This window comes from Scomber japonicus, chromosome 6 (genome assembly GCF_027409825.1).
Source record: "Scomber japonicus isolate fScoJap1 chromosome 6, fScoJap1.pri, whole genome shotgun sequence".
NCBI lineage: Eukaryota > Metazoa > Chordata > Actinopteri > Scombriformes > Scombridae > Scomber > Scomber japonicus.
The window spans coordinates 6,240,101-6,257,523 of NC_070583.1; the positions used below are offsets into that span (position 1 = coordinate 6,240,101).

At 40.4% G+C, this 17,423-nt stretch overlaps 1 protein-coding gene across 1 annotated transcript; it reads left to right on the plus strand.

Moving 5' to 3' along the window:
* LOC128359789 (myosin heavy chain, fast skeletal muscle-like) lies at window positions 1–17,145 on the plus strand. Its single transcript, XM_053320113.1, has 43 exons — window positions 1–204; window positions 411–554; window positions 645–801; window positions 913–940; window positions 1,021–1,132; window positions 1,220–1,312; window positions 1,393–1,456; window positions 1,580–1,678; window positions 1,762–1,865; window positions 1,960–2,098; window positions 2,205–2,323; window positions 2,424–2,573; window positions 2,648–2,818; window positions 2,904–3,207; window positions 3,580–3,656; window positions 3,741–3,828; window positions 3,915–4,032; window positions 4,138–4,261; window positions 4,358–4,494; window positions 4,606–4,861; window positions 5,023–5,265; window positions 5,385–5,561; window positions 5,682–5,827; window positions 5,915–6,005; window positions 6,124–6,513; window positions 6,656–6,782; window positions 6,865–6,983; window positions 9,426–9,622; window positions 9,731–9,914; window positions 10,003–10,168; window positions 10,337–10,461; window positions 10,598–10,906; window positions 10,987–11,190; window positions 11,274–11,399; window positions 11,473–11,643; window positions 11,777–11,881; window positions 11,974–12,069; window positions 12,198–12,329; window positions 15,172–15,310; window positions 15,397–15,447; window positions 15,545–15,607; window positions 16,781–16,862; window positions 17,103–17,145. The coding sequence occupies exons 1-43, from the start codon at window positions 1–3 to the stop codon at window positions 17,143–17,145; spliced, it is 6,174 nt and encodes a 2,057-aa protein (XP_053176088.1).
* The last annotated feature ends 278 nt before the right edge of the window (window positions 17,146–17,423 follow it).

Below are 17,423 nucleotides of genomic sequence, written 5' to 3' on the forward strand. Positions count from 1 at the left end.
ATGAGCACAGACGCAGAGATGGAGTGCTATGGCCCGGCGGCCATCTACCTCCGGAAGCCAGAGAAGGAAAGGATTGAGGCTCAAGCCGCTCCTTTTGATGCCAAAAGTTCCTTCTTTGTGGTGCATAAGGAAGAAATGTATCTTAAGGGTACACTTGTGAAGAGAGATGGTGGCAAAGTCACCATTAAGACTGAGGATGGACAGGTAGGTGTATTTCCAATGAAGACATTTTTCTATGTTCGGGTTTGTCATTCTTTTCATATTAACATTTGTTTAAAATGATGAGTGAAAAATAATTAGTGGCTTTGAGTTCATACTAACACAGTGGCTAACAAGGACATCAACTGATGAACTCTAAATTTGAAAAAGAAATCTTAGGAAAATCACTTTTACTGTTTCTCTTTTTCCAGGAACTTACTGTAAAAGAAGATGAAATCTTTCCCAGGAACCCTCCAAAGTATGATAAAATTGAGGACATGGTCATGATGACCCACCTCAACGAGCCTACTGTGTTGTATAACCTCAAAGAGCGTTTTGCATCATGGATGATCTACGTAAGTTTCCACTTAACTAATGCAATGAGTATTTATATCTGAGAATCTAAATGTTAATACTGTGTTTATTTTCTATTTGTTCCATTACAGACCTATTCTGGGCTGTTTTGTGTTGTTGTGAATCCCTACAAGTGGCTTCCTGTGTATGATGCTGTAGTTGTTGGAGGATACAGAGGCAAGAAGAGGATTGAGGCACCACCTCACATCTTCTCCATCTCTGATAATGCCTATCAGTTCATGCACACAGGTAAAATGAAAGTTAGCAGTGTTAAATCATGTAGAATTAAGCTTACACATAAGCTTATTGAGGGAATTACAAAAAAGAAATTCATGTGAAATGTCTATGTTTGTATTTCAGATCGTGAAAACCAATCTATCCTTATCACGTAAGTATAACAGAAACTGTAATGCTAAATCATATGATGATAATAAAGCAGTATCTTGACATATGTCTCTTATACCCCAGTGGAGAATCCGGTGCAGGAAAGACTGTCAACACCAAACGTGTCATCCAGTACTTTGCAACAATTGCAGCTATTGGAGCCAAGAAGGCTGAGCCAACTCCTGGAAAGATGCAGGTAAATTGGTTGTTTAATATAAAATTGTTTGTCAGAGGAAAGTTAATGTGAATGTTTAGCTCATGTAACTCAAATCCTCTCTTGCAGGGCTCCCTTGAGGACCAAATTGTTGCAGCCAACCCTCTGCTGGAGTCCTATGGTAATGCCAAGACTGTGAGGAATGACAACTCCTCTCGTTTTGTAAGTAATCCAGGGAACATCTCAAGACATATTGTTGCTAAATTACAAAAGCTGATGTTATCAATGATCTGGCTCCCTAGGGTAAATTCATCAGAATCCACTTTGGCTCTTCTGGGAAGCTGGCTTCAGCTGATATTGAAACTTGTAAGTTTCAACCATGATGTGAATCAAGATTAATCTGGAGTGTCATATCGTTTTGATAAAGTAACAGTTTTAAACTGTAATAGAGTGATCACACAGTGTCTGGTTAAATTTGTTTTTTCTTAGATCTGCTGGAGAAGTCCCGTGTAACCTTCCAGTTGTCTGCTGAAAGGAGCTACCACATCTTCTATCAGCTGATGACTGGCCACCAACCTGCGCTCCTGGGTATGTTACTTTGTACACTGAAACTTAAATAATGCCAGAGACAAGACCAAGCCATGATGTGTATTTTTACTGTGCTCATATAGAGGGTCTTCTGATCACCACCAACCCCTATGACTACCCAATGGTCAGTCAGGGTGAAATCTCTGTGAAGAGCATTGATGATGTGGAGGAGTTCATTGCAACAGATGTAAGAAAACATTTTAGTTAAGTATATCTTGTATGCTTAATGCAACCGGGAAGTTTTTTCAAATACCAATAACTCTTCTTCATGTTCAATACAGACTGCTATTGACATTTTGGGCTTCACCGCTGAGGAGAAGCAGGGCATCTACAAGCTGACTGGTGCTGTGATGCATCATGGCAACATGAAATTCAAGCAGAAGCAGCGTGAGGAGCAGGCTGAACCTGATGGCACTGAGGGTAACTCGGATAATGATATCTTATAGAAAATCTACCATTGATTAATAACATATATTTGTAAACATATCCCAGTTCACAGATGGTTAACAGTTTGGTTTTCCATCAGTGGCTGATAAAATCGCCTACCTCCTGGGCCTGAACTCAGCGGATATGTTGAAAGCTCTGTGCTACCCAAGAGTCAAGGTCGGAAATGAGATGGTAACCAAAGGTCAGACTGTGCCACAGGTAAGATAAAGAAAGTCCAATATATGAACATATAAAGTGGCAATATTTCCATTTTAACAAGAAAATATGATTGTGATCATTCTAAAATCTTTATTTCTAGGTCCACAATTCTGTCAGTGCTCTGTGCAAGTCTATCTATGAGAAAATGTTCTTGTGGATGGTCATCCGTATCAATGAGATGCTGGACACAAAGCAGGCAAGACAGTTCTTCATTGGAGTATTGGATATCGCAGGATTTGAGATCTTCGATGTGAGTGATCTGAAGAATATTTGAGTCATGTCAAAAATGTTTTTCTATGACTCATTATGTCACCATAATTACAGTTCAACAGCCTGGAGCAACTCTGCATCAACTTCACCAATGAGAAACTGCAACAGTTCTTCAACCACCACATGTTTGTCCTGGAGCAAGAGGAGTACAAGAAAGAAGGCATTGTCTGGGAGTTCATTGACTTTGGTATGGACTTGGCTGCCTGCATTGAGCTTATTGAGAAGGTCAGTAGTCAATCAAGTCAAAGTGATTTTTTTAATCATGTTTGCTTCCACTGTTAAACCTTCGATGTGATTTTTTTTTTCTCAGCCAATGGGCATCTTCTCCATCCTTGAAGAGGAGTGCATGTTCCCCAAGGCCTCTGACACTTCTTTCAAGAACAAGTTGCATGATCAGCATCTTGGCAAGACCAAGGCCTTTGAGAAGCCAAAGCCTAAAAAGGGTGTGCCTGAGGCTCACTTCTCCCTGATTCACTATGCTGGTACAGTTGACTACAATATCACTGGCTGGTTGGAAAAGAACAAGGATCCCTTGAATGACTCAGTTATCCAGCTCTACCAGAAGGCCTCCAACAAACTTCTGTGCTTCCTGTATGCAAAACATGGTGGAGAAGGTACGAAATAAGATTGAGTAGAGTGATCAGGAACTCTGAGTAACAGTACAGCTGATATGTTCTATCAAAAACACGTTACATTTTTTTAACCACAATTTTAAAAACTATTTTCTATTACTGCCTGTACAAGAAAGTGATCAACAATGAGATTTACATTAGCTATTAGCAGCTTAATCAGTTGCAATTTATGATGTTATACGACATTCACTATGTTTGTAGTGAGGAGTAAGAAACCATGTGTCTGTTACACTTGGTTCAGGCCTTGAATATAGCTGCTGACTATTCTGTATTAATATATACATGCATGTATAATCACGCACATGCACGTATAATCATGCACAATTAATTGACAGGCTCTGTTTGTGAAAACAGAGCCTGCTGCTGGTGGTGGCAAGGGTGGAAAGAAGAAGAAGGGTGGTTCCTTCCAGACTGTGTCTGCTCTTTTCAGGGTACGTATTGTTTCATATTTTAAACTATTAAAACCATAATTTTGAAATACTGTTGACCATTTTTCTTATGTTGCTGATCCACAGGAGAACTTGGGCAAGCTGATGACCAACTTGAGGAGCACTCACCCTCATTTTGTCCGTTGCCTCATTCCTAATGAATCAAAGACCCCAGGTAAGAAGCACCTGGCCTAATCTTGCACACTGAATGTGACACATTGATGAAAACAAACATTTTGAATATGATTTTGGAACTTTCAGGTCTTATGGAGAACTTCTTGGTCATCCATCAGCTGAGGTGTAACGGTGTGCTGGAAGGCATCAGAATCTGCAGAAAGGGCTTCCCCAGCAGAATCCTCTATGGTGACTTCAAGCAAAGGTGATATCATTTAATATAAGCAAATCAAGTTGATTTCAGTTGAGTTAAAAACAGCCCACCAAGATGTGGGGTCATTGTAAGTAACAATACAATATTTTCTTGTAGATACAAAGTATTGAATGCCAGCGTCATCCCTGAGGGACAGTTCATTGACAACAAGAAAGCTAGTGAGAAGCTGCTAGGCTCTATTGACGTGGATCACACTCAATACATGTTTGGACACACAAAGGTTAATCTCTATGAACAATGTCAATATATGGTATGTACATACATTCTTTTGTATCAGAGAATGCTGATTACTGAGTCCCTTCAAACAACCACACAGGTGTTCTTCAAAGCTGGTCTGCTGGGTGCTCTGGAGGAGATGAGAGATGAAAAACTGTTTATTCTGGTGACCATGACTCAAGCTCTCAGCAGAGGATATCTCATGAGGAAAGAGTTTGTAAAGATGATGGAGAGGAGGTAGGATTATCATACAGTACTCTGAACTGTTCTATTCATAACAGCTGTTTTTTTGTTTTTAATGAAATAGCATTACAGAAAAGTTACACTTTATTCGTATTAATTTTCCAGGGAAGCTATCTTCTCCATTCAGTACAATATCCGTTCATTCATGAATGTGAAAAACTGGCCATGGATGAATCTGTACTTCAAGATCAAGCCTCTTCTGAAGAGTGCTGAGACTGAGAAGGAGCTGTCTGCGATGAAGGAGAACTATGGGAAGATGCAGACAGACCTGGCTACTGCTCTAGCCAAGAAGAAGGAGCTGGAGGAGAAGATGGTTTCCCTGCTGCAGGAAAAGAATGACCTGCAATTGCAAGTGGCTTCGGTAAGTAGGATACGAAAGCAAGAGTGACTCTGTCATATCCACACTCCATTAATTGAATATTGTAGTTAACATTTTCACATTTTTATTAACCCTTAAACTATTTATGTACATGTGGAGAATACATTGTCCATTAATTTACCGTATGTTAAAATATACTTTAGGAAGTTGAGAACCTCTCAGATGCTGAGGAAAGGTGTGAAGGCCTGATTAAGAGCAAGATCCAACTTGAGGCCAAACTCAAAGAGACAACCGAGAGACTGGAAGATGAAGAGGAAATCAATGCTGAGCTGACTGGCAAGAAGAGGAAGCTGGAGGATGAATGCTCTGAGCTGAAGAAAGATATTGATGACTTGGAGCTCACCTTGGCTAAAGTGGAGAAGGAGAAACATGCCACAGAAAACAAGGTTGGAATCATTTTAATCCTGTATTTATTTATTTTTTATAAGGCAATGTATTTGATGTTAGCTTTCAAACATATGGGTGTAAAGTGATGGAAATAATGCCCCTTTCCCGACATTTTCAGGTGAAAAACTTGACAGAGGAGATGGCATCTCAAGATGAGTCTCTTGCCAAGTTGACCAAGGAGAAGAAAGCCCTCCAAGAGGCTCACCAACAAACACTGGATGATCTCCAGGCAGAGGAAGACAAAGTCAACACTCTGACCAAGGCCAAGACTAAGCTGGAACAACAAGTGGACGATGTGAGAAAACATTGTTTTTGATAACATATCTGTATTGTTCATTTGTGTGTGAGAATCGACATTCCATGATAAAAATTCAAAACATTATTTAATGTCAACGTTATAATATCATCTCAAAAGCTTGAGGGATCACTGGAGCAAGAGAAGAAGCTCCGTATGGACCTTGAGAGAGCCAAGAGGAAGCTTGAGGGAGATCTGAAACTGGCCCAGGAATCCATAATGGATCTGGAGAATGACAAACAGCAAGCTGATGAGAAAATCAAGAAGTACATTTTCTGTTTTTATGTTTAATCCTTACAATGATTCATTGCCATAATGCAATACAACAGTAATACCTTTTTTTCCTATTGCAGGAAGGAGTTTGAGACCAGCCAGTTGCTCAGCAAGATTGAGGATGAACAGTCTCTTGGTGCTCAGCTTCAGAAGAAAATCAAGGAGCTCCAGGTTAGTATTTGAAATGAGTGTTATACTCATATGAATGTTATACTCTGTGACTGAAAAATCACTGCTCATAGTGTGTTCAGTTAACAAGCCTTCTTTATATTGGGATCATCCAACCTAGGCACGTGTTGAGGAGCTGGAAGAAGAAATTGAGGCTGAACGGGCTGCTCGGGCAAAGGTGGAGAAACAGAGGGCTGACCTCTCCAGGGAACTTGAGGAGATCAGTGAGAGGCTTGAGGAAGCTGGTGGAGCAACAGCCGCTCAGATTGAGATGAACAAGAAGCGTGAGGCTGAGTTCCAGAAGCTGCGCCGTGATCTTGAAGAGTCAACCCTCCAGCATGAAGCTACCGCAGCAGCTCTCCGCAAGAAGCAGGCCGACAGCGTTGCAGAGCTGGGAGAGCAGATTGATAACCTCCAGCGTGTCAAGCAGAAGCTGGAGAAGGAGAAGAGCGAGTACAAGATGGAGATTGATGATCTCTCCAGCAACATGGAGGCTGTAGCTAAATCCAAAGTAAGTTTATAACTGAAATATTGGCTGTCATTAATGGTTGTAAATATGGATTATGTAGGATTATGAAGTAGTCTCCAACTTAGACAATTGCACAACACTTGCTTTGTTCATGTTAATAATTCTAAATGTTTTGTTTTCATAGGGTAACTTGGAAAAAATGTGCAGAACTGTTGAGGACCAGCTGAGTGAGCTTAAGGCCAAAAATGATGAGAATGTGCGCCAGCTGAATGACATTAATGCACAGAGGGCAAGACTGCAGACAGAGAATGGTGAGTCACCTGTGATGAAAACTAGTAATAAAAACCACATATGATCATTTTGATAAATGATCATTAACATTTTGTCATTCAGGTGAGTTTTCTCGCCAGCTTGAGGAGAAAGATGCTCTTGTTTCCCAGCTGACCAGGGGCAAACAGGCTTACACTCAGCAGATTGAGGAGTTGAAGAGACACGTTGAGGAGGAAGTGAAGGTATAAAGCATTTTAATCTCCTATTATTCGCCTACTGGTGGAACTGGGTACTCCATTTCATTTGAAGTAATTGTCAGTCATTATCATTGCAAGCAATGAAAATCTGAAAACTTCAGAAAATCATGAATAGAATATAATGAGATACAATGGATAATGTATTATTTCTATATATGGGTCAGTGACAAATAAGGGTTGGCAAGATAAGAAATTCAAAAATAGTTTTAAAAGCATGCATCAGGGTTATCAATATGCAGATTTTGTGTTGGTTTTTTGGGGGGGTTTTGTCATTTGACAACATTTGCAACATTTTTAAAATCAAAAGTAAGACTTAGTGCTCCTGAAAATGTCCCATGGTGTAACCATGAAGAAGAGAGCAAAGAATGATACATGTTAAATATTTTAACCTCTTAACGTACGCTGTTCCGCCTACGGGACGGGACGGATGTTAAGAGGTAGCGACACGTTATTCTGAATGTTTTAAACACCAACCCTTAAATATATATATTCATGCCGTACATTGTTGGAAAGCTTAGATTGCGCTGATTCATTCATTTATTCATTCGAGACCACTCACCAATTATATGGTTGCTCACAGCCGTAATAGTATTAGCGATTAGCTCGGCTAGCCACTCAGCTAAGTAAGAAAAGCTATAATGCCTACATACCTTCAAAGTCTTCCCTTTATCCACAACGATCATCTTATGACTAAGGACTTTCTGTACAGCTCGCCAAGTATCCATTCTTGTGAAATGTGAAATCCGTTTCCATAAAACCGAAATATTTTCTTCAATATGTCCATGAATTTAGTCCAACACGTAACGTAATAACACAAATAACAAACCATATACGGTCCGTTTACGTCATTTCCTGACCTGCAGGTCCATCTCAGAGTACACGTGACTAGATGTTTACGACCGTGAGCCTCTCCTGCTTCTGACGACACCACACACAAGCCAATCGGTGTTTAGGATTAGGCAGTACATGTCTCCAAAGCCAATGAGGACATGTGACCGACAACAATGATGACATGGCTTTGATTGACTGCTGTTCTAGCCTATGGAAATATTCGGTGAAATGAAGTTGATAAACTTTTAGCCAATAGTCAGAGGTTTCCAACGGTGTATGACACTAAGCTATTAAGTTTAGCTGTCCATAAACAAACTCCAAGCGTAACCGGCGTGCGCCTGGTGCGTAAAAGAGTTGAACCATATATCATTACGCACTCGGCATTTTGGTACACGGTTGGTTCTTCTTTGACTTGACATATGACTTATAGCAAAATAAACAGATAGATAGATAGATAGATATGGCCAAACAAAAAAAATATGGTTAAATGTAATAATAATAATAATAATATGGTGTCAGCTTTCATTAGAGACCAAGATTTTGATTGTAGGCAAAGGGGTTGTGAAGTTATAGGTGTTTGACTGCGGTTATACAGCTTTGGTAACCAAGTGTCCATTTGGAGTCTCCAAAAAGGACCTAAGGAAAACACATGGACATACCTGTTGAAAAATAACTCATCTTTTGGTCTTTTGACTCCAAATTTGGACTGCATGAAGCCAAGACCTGTGGCTATGGTTTTGTTGTGTCTATATCTCGCTGAGAGCCCTGAATGTCTGTACACATGTCATTGTAAAGGCAAACCTATAGGCGAGTAAACAACCCCATCATTGTAACCTCTGCCACTCTTTGTCAGTAAGTCACAAAATCAGACAGACCATTTTACAAGAATCCTGAGAGTGTTTCCTTTCCAATGATACCAGACACATATCTGAGTCTCAAACTATGTGGGATCTGTGCTGCTCACAACTTGGGCATGTCGTTTAGGCTAACAACATAAAAAACAGGGGCGTATGTTAAGTGGTTAAACACCTATAGTGTATTTAAGTGCATTTATAAAAATAATTTATTCATTTTAAAACATAAAAGGGAAAGAAAAAAAATTCTAGTATGCCTTCATTTACATTGTATTTCTTTATGTCAATATTGAGTCTGACATATTCTAAAAACAATAATTTTTTCCAAATAAGTTGGGACCAATAATGTAAAATTTGTTGAATTTGTTTTTGTTGCATAATACTCAACCACAATAGAGAGTAATTGAAGTTAATTCATTTATTTTTTTACCTAAAATTTGCCTCATAATATTAAATACATCCTTTTTTTTTCAACTTTATTACTTTATGGCCCAGTAATACCTACTGAAGAAATACTTTGTTAAAGGGGTAGATATTGCAGAGACAGACATAGGACAGTTAAGGGGGTTGAATGATAGTTGTAGGTAGAGAAAAAATATTGTTGGTAAGTCCATTCTTTTAGTGAAATTATCATGACCATAAACATTATGAAGACCATTTACCAAAATACTTTTATCTTTGGCATTGTAACCAGGGTTAGGGTTAGCCTGGTCAGTAAAATATGTCTTCCACTTTTCATCAGGCCAAGAATGCCCTGGCCCATGGTGTTCAATCAGCCCGCCATGACTGTGATCTGCTCAGAGAGCAGTTTGAGGAGGAGCAAGAGGCTAAAGCTGAGCTGCAACGAGGAATGTCCAAGGCAAACAGTGAAGTGGCTCAGTGGAGAACCAAATATGAGACTGATGCTATCCAGCGCACTGAGGAGCTGGAGGAGTCCAAGTAAGTCATTTTAAATTAGTCTTCAATTGAATTGCTTGCTTTTCCAGAAAACATTCCACATATTTTACTATCAACATGCAATTAAGTGTAAACAATTCTTCACAACAGGAAAAAGCTTGCCCAGCGTCTGCAGGATGCTGAGGAGTCCATTGAGGCTGTGAACTCAAAGTGCGCCTCTCTGGAGAAGACCAAGCAGAGGTTACAGGCTGAGGTGGAGGATCTCATGATTGATGTAGAGAGAGCTAATTCTCTGGCTGCCAACCTTGACAAGAAGCAGAGGAACTTTGATAAGGTTACAGGAAATCAAAACCACACTGGTTTGAATGAAACACAAAATGATCTTGGTAATTAATCATTGTTATTAATCTATATAATTCTAGGTCCTTGCAGAATGGAAACAGAAATATGAGGAGGGCCAGGCAGAGCTGGAAGGAGCCCAGAAAGAGGCTCGTTCTCTCAGCACTGAACTGTTCAAGATGAAGAATTCTTATGAGGAAGCTCTGGATCATCTGGAGACCATGAAGAGAGAGAACAAGAACCTGCAGCGTAAGTCAATCCCACAATATTTAAAGTAATATTAATTCCTCTTTGTAGTGATTATACAGCTTCTTCCTTGACTTCTGTAACTGTAGGTCATGAACGTTTGTGGTGGAAAATCTGTATAATAATGTATTTACCTAATTGCAATGGATTTTGGCTTTTAATATGCTACAGAGGAGATCTCAGACCTGACTGAACAGATTGGTGAGAGTGGAAAGAGCATCCATGAGCTAGAGAAATCCAAGAAGACCGTGGAGACTGAGAAAACTGAAATTCAGTCAGCACTGGAGGAAGCAGAGGTAAAAATATAATTTACAATACAAAAAACCCACTTGTGTGATAAAATACAAAAGAGTTAATAGTGTTCATTAGAAATTTTTCTTGATTTTTTTTGAGAAAATAACCTTTAAGTGTATGTTCAACTTTTTCTTTAAGGGTACACTGGAGCATGAGGAAGCCAAGATTCTCCGTGTTCAGCTTGAACTTAACCAGATCAAAGGTGAAGTAGACAGGAAGCTGGCAGAAAAGGACGAGGAGATGGAGCAGATCAAGAGGAACAGCCAGAGGGTCATTGACTCCATGCAGAGCACTCTCGATTCTGAGGTCAGGAGCAGGAATGATGCCCTGAGAGTCAAGAAGAAGATGGAGGGAGATCTGAATGAGATGGAGATTCAGCTGAGTCATGCTAATAGGCAGGCTGCTGAGTCCCAGAAACAACTGAGGAATGTCCAGGGACAGCTCAAGGTGAGCTTTGTCTGATCAATGAATAAACAAATCTTACAGAGCAAAGAAAGTTAAGTCTTTACCCTTGCACGTGTTATCAGGATGCCCAACTGCACCTTGATGATGCTGTCAGAGGACAGGAAGACATGAAGGAGCAGGTTGCCATGGTGGAGCGCCGAAATGGCCTAATGGTGGCTGAGATTGAGGAGCTCAGAGCTGCTCTTGAGCAGACAGAGAGGGGACGCAAAGTGGCTGAGCAGGAGTTGGTTGATGCTAGTGAGCGTGTTGGACTGCTACACTCTCAGGTTTATATTCACTAATTAACAAGAAAATATAGTATACATACCAGCTTTTGTATACATAACATATATATTTTTTTAATTTTCAGAACACCAGCCTGTTGAACACCAAGAAGAAGCTGGAGTCTGACCTTGTACAGGTTCAGGGTGAAGTGGACGATTCAATTCAGGAATCAAGAAATGCTGAGGAGAAAGCCAAAAAGGCTATCACTGATGTGAGTCTTCTTTTTATAAAATTCAACTTCACTTCACAACACACTTGTTTATGCATGATGCCCATCATTTCAGGCTGCCATGATGGCTGAGGAGCTAAAGAAGGAGCAAGACACCAGTGCTCACCTGGAGAGGATGAAGAAGAACCTGGAAGTCACAGTCAAGGACCTGCAGCACCGTCTGGATGAGGCTGAGAACCTGGCCATGAAGGGTGGCAAGAAGCAGCTCCAGAAACTGGAGTCAAGGGTATGCTCTTAATACATCTGCTTCATGGTGTTAATCACACTTTCACACTTTCAATATGTAGAATTAATTCACTTTTCTCACTGCAAAAATTCCTTTACAAGGTTTTGATATACTATGCATCATCACATTACAGGTTCGTGAACTGGAAACTGAGGTTGAAGCTGAGCAGAGACGTGGAGTTGATGCTGTTAAGGGAGTCCGCAAATATGAGAGGAGAGTGAAGGAGCTGACCTACCAGGTAAGTTGGGATTTAACTAAAAAACTATCATGATTTCTTGGTTTTGAAATGTTCTCTCTATATAGCGCAGTAACATTGCTTCTTTTGTATAGACTGAGGAGGACAAGAAGAATGTGCACAGACTTCAGGATCTGGTGGATAAGCTGCAGCTCAAAGTCAAGGCTTACAAAAGACAGGCAGAGGAGGCTGTGAGTCACATTTGTTGTCATTTTTTTTATACAGGAATGTCGCACCAAAAAAAATTACAGAAAGAAAACATACTTATATGATGTAAATTTAAAAAATACATCATACTTTAACTCCAAACCCTTTGCAGGAGGAGCAAGCCAATACTCACTTGTCCAGGTTCAGGAAGGTCCAGCATGAGATGGAGGAAGCTCAGGAGCGTGCTGACATTGCTGAATCCCAGGTCAACAAGCTGAGAGCCAAAAGCCGTGATCATGGAAAGGTAACCGTGTGATAATATTTTACAAAGATTAATATGTGGGCACCTTAATTTAATTTTTTACAAGCCACATATTTTCATTCCATTTTAATTTACTTTTCGTTTTAAGAATAGATACTGTTGACTACTAAATCTTCTTTCTTGTTTTCTTTCTAGGCTGAACATGCTGCTGAATAAGAGACATCCTTTCAGAGCCTTTGGACAAAGTTCATAAAATATGAACTAGCTGGTTAATTGTCTTCTTACACTGTGTTTATTCAATAAACATTTTTCCTCAAAATGTAACATTTACTCTGTATAATTTACTCTCTAGTTTCTCTTCAACCCTTGTGCCTCACTAAGGTCATTTTTGGCTTTTTGTTTTTCTGTTTATGCACATGGCATCACATTCTCCAAGGATATTCTTTTTAATTTATTCATTTTTTATTTCAAACAGTCACTTATAATAGTTCTATGCTACACTATATAGACATAACTGTTCCTTTTAAAACCTCTTCCTCCCTAGGCCTCTCGTTCAGGGTCTTGCTTGAAAATGACATGACCCAACATGAATATAGTATATCTCTGCAACTACAAGGTCTATATGAATAATATTAGTATCATAGTAAAGGTAACACTTGTGAGATACCTGTAGAGGTGAAAGCGTCAGCATATACGTTACTGGGTCAGACTAAATGAAGATTGAACGCAGCATAAATTAAATATTTAATTTTAATCTGTCACAATAGCACAGTTCAACCACTAGATGGAGACAAAGAAGACCGTGTGTTTGCATTGACGAGGCAGCAATTCATCCCCCATGCCATGTAAATAAATGGAAACTGTCCTGAATCGGCTCAAAATGATCCAGAGACATTAGTGTAGCTGTTACTAGGAATATTATGCGACCAGACACAACTTTTAACCATAAAAACAGCGAAGGTATGACATAATTTGTAGTTGTAAATTTACAATAGGAAGCTTGTTTGGATTTTCTTTGACGGTTTCTTCTGCGAGTTTTGATCGGACAGTAATGGGAGTCACACTGCTGGAATCAGCTTTTATTTGATGTGTAGTTTGTGTGGAAATCGTGAAATTAAAGATAGGAGGACCGTGGTGACTGCGGGCATGCGCAGTGCTTAGACACAGGAAGTGCTTTGAAAACGAAGCAATCAGTTTCTCTGTGTTTGACTTGTGTTTTGTTGAACTGTAAATCTGAAGCTGAGCTTCTTCTGAACAAAACGGTGTGTCATATGACTATTTGTGCTTGTTTAGCTGCCCTGAGACGCTTTTCATTAAATAGGAGGTGCTGTTGCCCCTGCCAGTGGGAGCTCTCGGGCTTAAGACTCTTAAGGACAAAAATGTCCCCATTAAAACCCATTAAAACTACATTTTTGACCTCCCTGCCAAAATATGTGCTGTATTATGAAACACAGCAGACCAGTGAAAAAAGTGGTTGCATCTAAAATGACCTGGTTATGGGAGTGTGGTTTGTCTGTGTGTATTGAAAAATAAATGTGTGTGTGAGTGTGTATATGTAAATGTGTGTATATGCAGGTACAAATGGAGTTTATTAAAGTTTAAATTTGTATTGTCTTGCATGTGTGCGTTTATAGAATTGTCTGTTAGTGAAAGTGTGTGTGCGTGTGAGTGTGTTTGTGTGTGTGTGTGTGTGTGAGAGAGAGAGAGAGACAGAGAGACAGATTTAGACATAATGCTGTAAATGCAGACCTGCAAGACAACATAAATTATCCACACATTTACGTACATGTAGCAGATGCAAAATGATCGACAGCCCAAATCAGTCACACAAGGGTTGAGGGTTCACATCTGATTTATTCTATAAAAGCAGCACAGGGGCAGTCAGGTTACACACGCTGGAAGATTACTCTCTCTCTCCAGTTCAGTAGTTAGCTTAGTTTTGCTGGGAATTTGGACCGACGTCACACATGCATCACTTGTGTGCCCCACTAATTAACCCCCCTGTGCAACACAGGTGAAGAGGAACCATAAACACTCTCAAAACTTAATTAACAGTATAAAAACGATTTTAACTTTACAGTAAAGGGCTATTACACTATTAATACTGGTATTTCAGCATTGCAGGTTTTGAGGAAGTTCATAAAATAAAATAATTAAACAAATATACAATATAATAAAAAATAACTCGGCTACATACTCCTCCCTGAACTTCTCAAAACCGCTCCAGCACAAGATAGCAGCTGACCTCTGGGTAACTACAGCGTTATAGCTTATTATTCACAAACACACATCTCAACATGCAACATAACTGTCTCCCAATTAAAAGGGAAAGTGACATAGGGGAGTTGGCCAGACTTCTCTAATGTCCACTTGCTTAGGAAAGTGCCTAATACACAATCTCACATAGATGATCAAATAATTGTTACCCATATTCTGAAGCTACTAACAAAAACACACACTTAAGGTGTACTTGGAATGTCATTACAATGACATTACAACCCAGTGCTACCTACATAAATAAAGTTTTAGCGAGCCCAGTGACTATCTTCCCTACTTGTGTATTTCTCTGCGTCATGTTCTGAATCAATCTGTTAACTGGTTTTACGACTCTGCCAACTCTTGTTCTGATGTGGCCTGAGTCACTTGGGGGGAGGCAGTCAAGTTTCACTGCCAGCTCAGCAGATTCTCCAGTGGCGGCTTGACTCTTTGGAGGATCATTATCTGGTTTTGATTGCTCTCCACTCCTCTTAGGCTCTGTGTCATTATTGCTTGCATCACTGTTACTTGCTTCACTGCCGTTTTTACTTTCCATTTCAGTGAGGAGATCTGACACAACGCTAGCGCTCTCTTTGCTGTGCGTGTTCTGACTCTGGGAAACCTTCAGGAGAAGCGGACTCTGTTACCCAGCTGGCAGTGCGATCTGACCGGTCAAACTCAGACTCAGTCAATAGGAGGCTTCCATCTAGAAGTTGGCCTGCAAAAGCATGTTTCTATGTGTGGCAGTATAGCTGAGCCTATGCATTGTACGATCTTGAACGCACCCCGATGGCCTGTTAGCCTATCCCAGAGCAGAGGCCCGTATTTAGGACGGCTCTCTCTTGCTCTCTAGCTGCCACATCACTTCCGGGTAAGAGCTCGGTCTTCCTCTCCGCTACAGCAGGTGTGCTGCTGCACGTGTTGCTCTGTGCTGTTCATGAGCTCTCCTTTGGCGTGGTAAGTGTCCCCTCTCTCTGCATAGTGGTGGTTGTGTTCAACAGCTAATGCTAGTGTGGTCATAGGAAATGCTGATGTCCGGATCTGTCGCGCTCCTCCTCCTGCCTGTATGAGTGTGTGTGTGTGCGCCTCCATTTCTGCTACAGGTATGTTTGTCTCTCCTGCAACTGTATCATTTTCAGTTTAAACTGAATAGTGCTAACATTATGTTTTGGTCAGGTGGAACCGCAGATCGGACTGCTGCTGCTTTGTCTCGGCTCTGTTTGCCAGCTTGCCTTCGCTTTGCCTGCTTGCTGCTGCTCTGTCTGTCTGCTGCTTTGCTGCTGCGGCCTACTAGTATGGCGTCAGAATTGGGACATACGCTGTTGCTACTTTTCTCGAGGTGTGTTTACGGACCCTCGGACAAAGCATCTGTCTTGAACTGCTAGGGAATGCCATTGCCCGGCCTGCACACTGCCATCTGGTGGATATTCCGTGAATTGAGGGCTTTGCCCTTGTTCACATTCAAATCGGCATGCATTTGTTTGTGGATCTTGCAGCACGGTAGGAGTGTGTCAAAATGACGCCATGGACACGAGAGCATAAAATAGATCCACAAATGCGAACAGTGAATACACAAATGCAGACTGCCAGACTGCACACACAAAGTCAAGCATATTTATTCTCAAATCTCGACAATATATTAACAAATGTATGTATTTATATACATATATACATTTATTTGTGTGTCCCATTTTTATATTTATATTAATTATATATACATTTATAAATCTGTCATATATTTATATTAATTATATATACATTTATAAATCCGGTCATATTCATATTAATTTCTACTCAGATATATCTAAATCTTAAAGTCCCAATTCTGACGCCATATACTAGGGCGGCGTTTTGACTGCGGCCTTCTCTCCACGGACAATTAAGCTGCTGGCTCTCCATTAAAAGACTCTTGCTGCCACAGCAGCTTTGCATGGCATAGCCACGCATGCTTAGGCTAAGTGACTCCCTGTTCTTATTTTGCTCAGTTGTATGAGTGTGAGGTGTGGGTTGTATGAATTAATTTGGGTTATTTGCATAGGTTTATTTATTTCCTTTTGATTGATTTTCTGGTTTTTTGTGTTTAATTATATTGTAAATTGTGTACTTTCTTTGAATTAAGTGTTTGCTGTAATTAAGGGTTTAGTTATATTTGGTTTCTGTTTCTAAATTATTCTTATTTTATTTAGTGTGTTGTTTGAGTTGCAAACCCCCCATTAATTATTTTATCTTTGTTCCAGTGTCGGAGGCCGGTGGTGGTGGCGGTGACTGGTGGTGGTGTCTCCCCTTCATTGGTGTGCTGTGCTCTTTGGTGGTGGATACGTCAGTGTGTGTGTGGGTGACTTTTATTTTATTTTTCTATTTTGGGTGAACTACTCCCGTCTACTACTTATCCACCCGGTAAGCCTCTGACCTGACTTAGTTTCCTTTCTTTGGTGTGAGTGAGTTTGATGATATTATTTTAAACCATTGTAATAAAAAATTATTTTTATACCTTGAACCACGTCTCAAAGCCTATTGAATAGAGCGAACCTGTGTCTACTCCCTGGGTGAAATTCCCAGGGTGGCGTTGTCGTGCAACCTTTTAAATTCCTGGAAGATTTGATACCTGATAGAAATTTACCCTACCCCCGCCACATATGTACAACTCTCTCCTGGCCAGTGGTGTGGTTTCTTATGCGGTAAATGTGGCACTTTGAGTCTTTGGAGACAACTGTGTAGAGTGTGGACTCCCACCTATCAGCCAATTTCTTACGGCCACGCCCGCCCTTGTTTGCCAAGAGAACCCGATCCCCTGCTTCAATTTCTGTGCCTTTGACCCCCTTATTGTACAGGTCTGCCTGACGCTGCTGACTGGAATTTGCAATGACCTGGGTCAACATG

Bases quoted from the DNA above. Each gene is read 5' to 3' on its own strand.
- LOC128359789 (XM_053320113.1), top strand. From the start codon at position 1: ATGAGCACAGACGCAGAGATGGAGTGCTATGGCCCGGCGGCCATCTAC. The intron at 555-644 runs GTAAGTTTCCAC...GTTCCATTACAG, and splicing joins TTGCATCATGGATGATCTAC to ACCTATTCTGGGCTGTTTTG. The intron at 11,644-11,776 runs GTATGCTCTTAA...ATCACATTACAG, and splicing joins TCCAGAAACTGGAGTCAAGG to GTTCGTGAACTGGAAACTGA.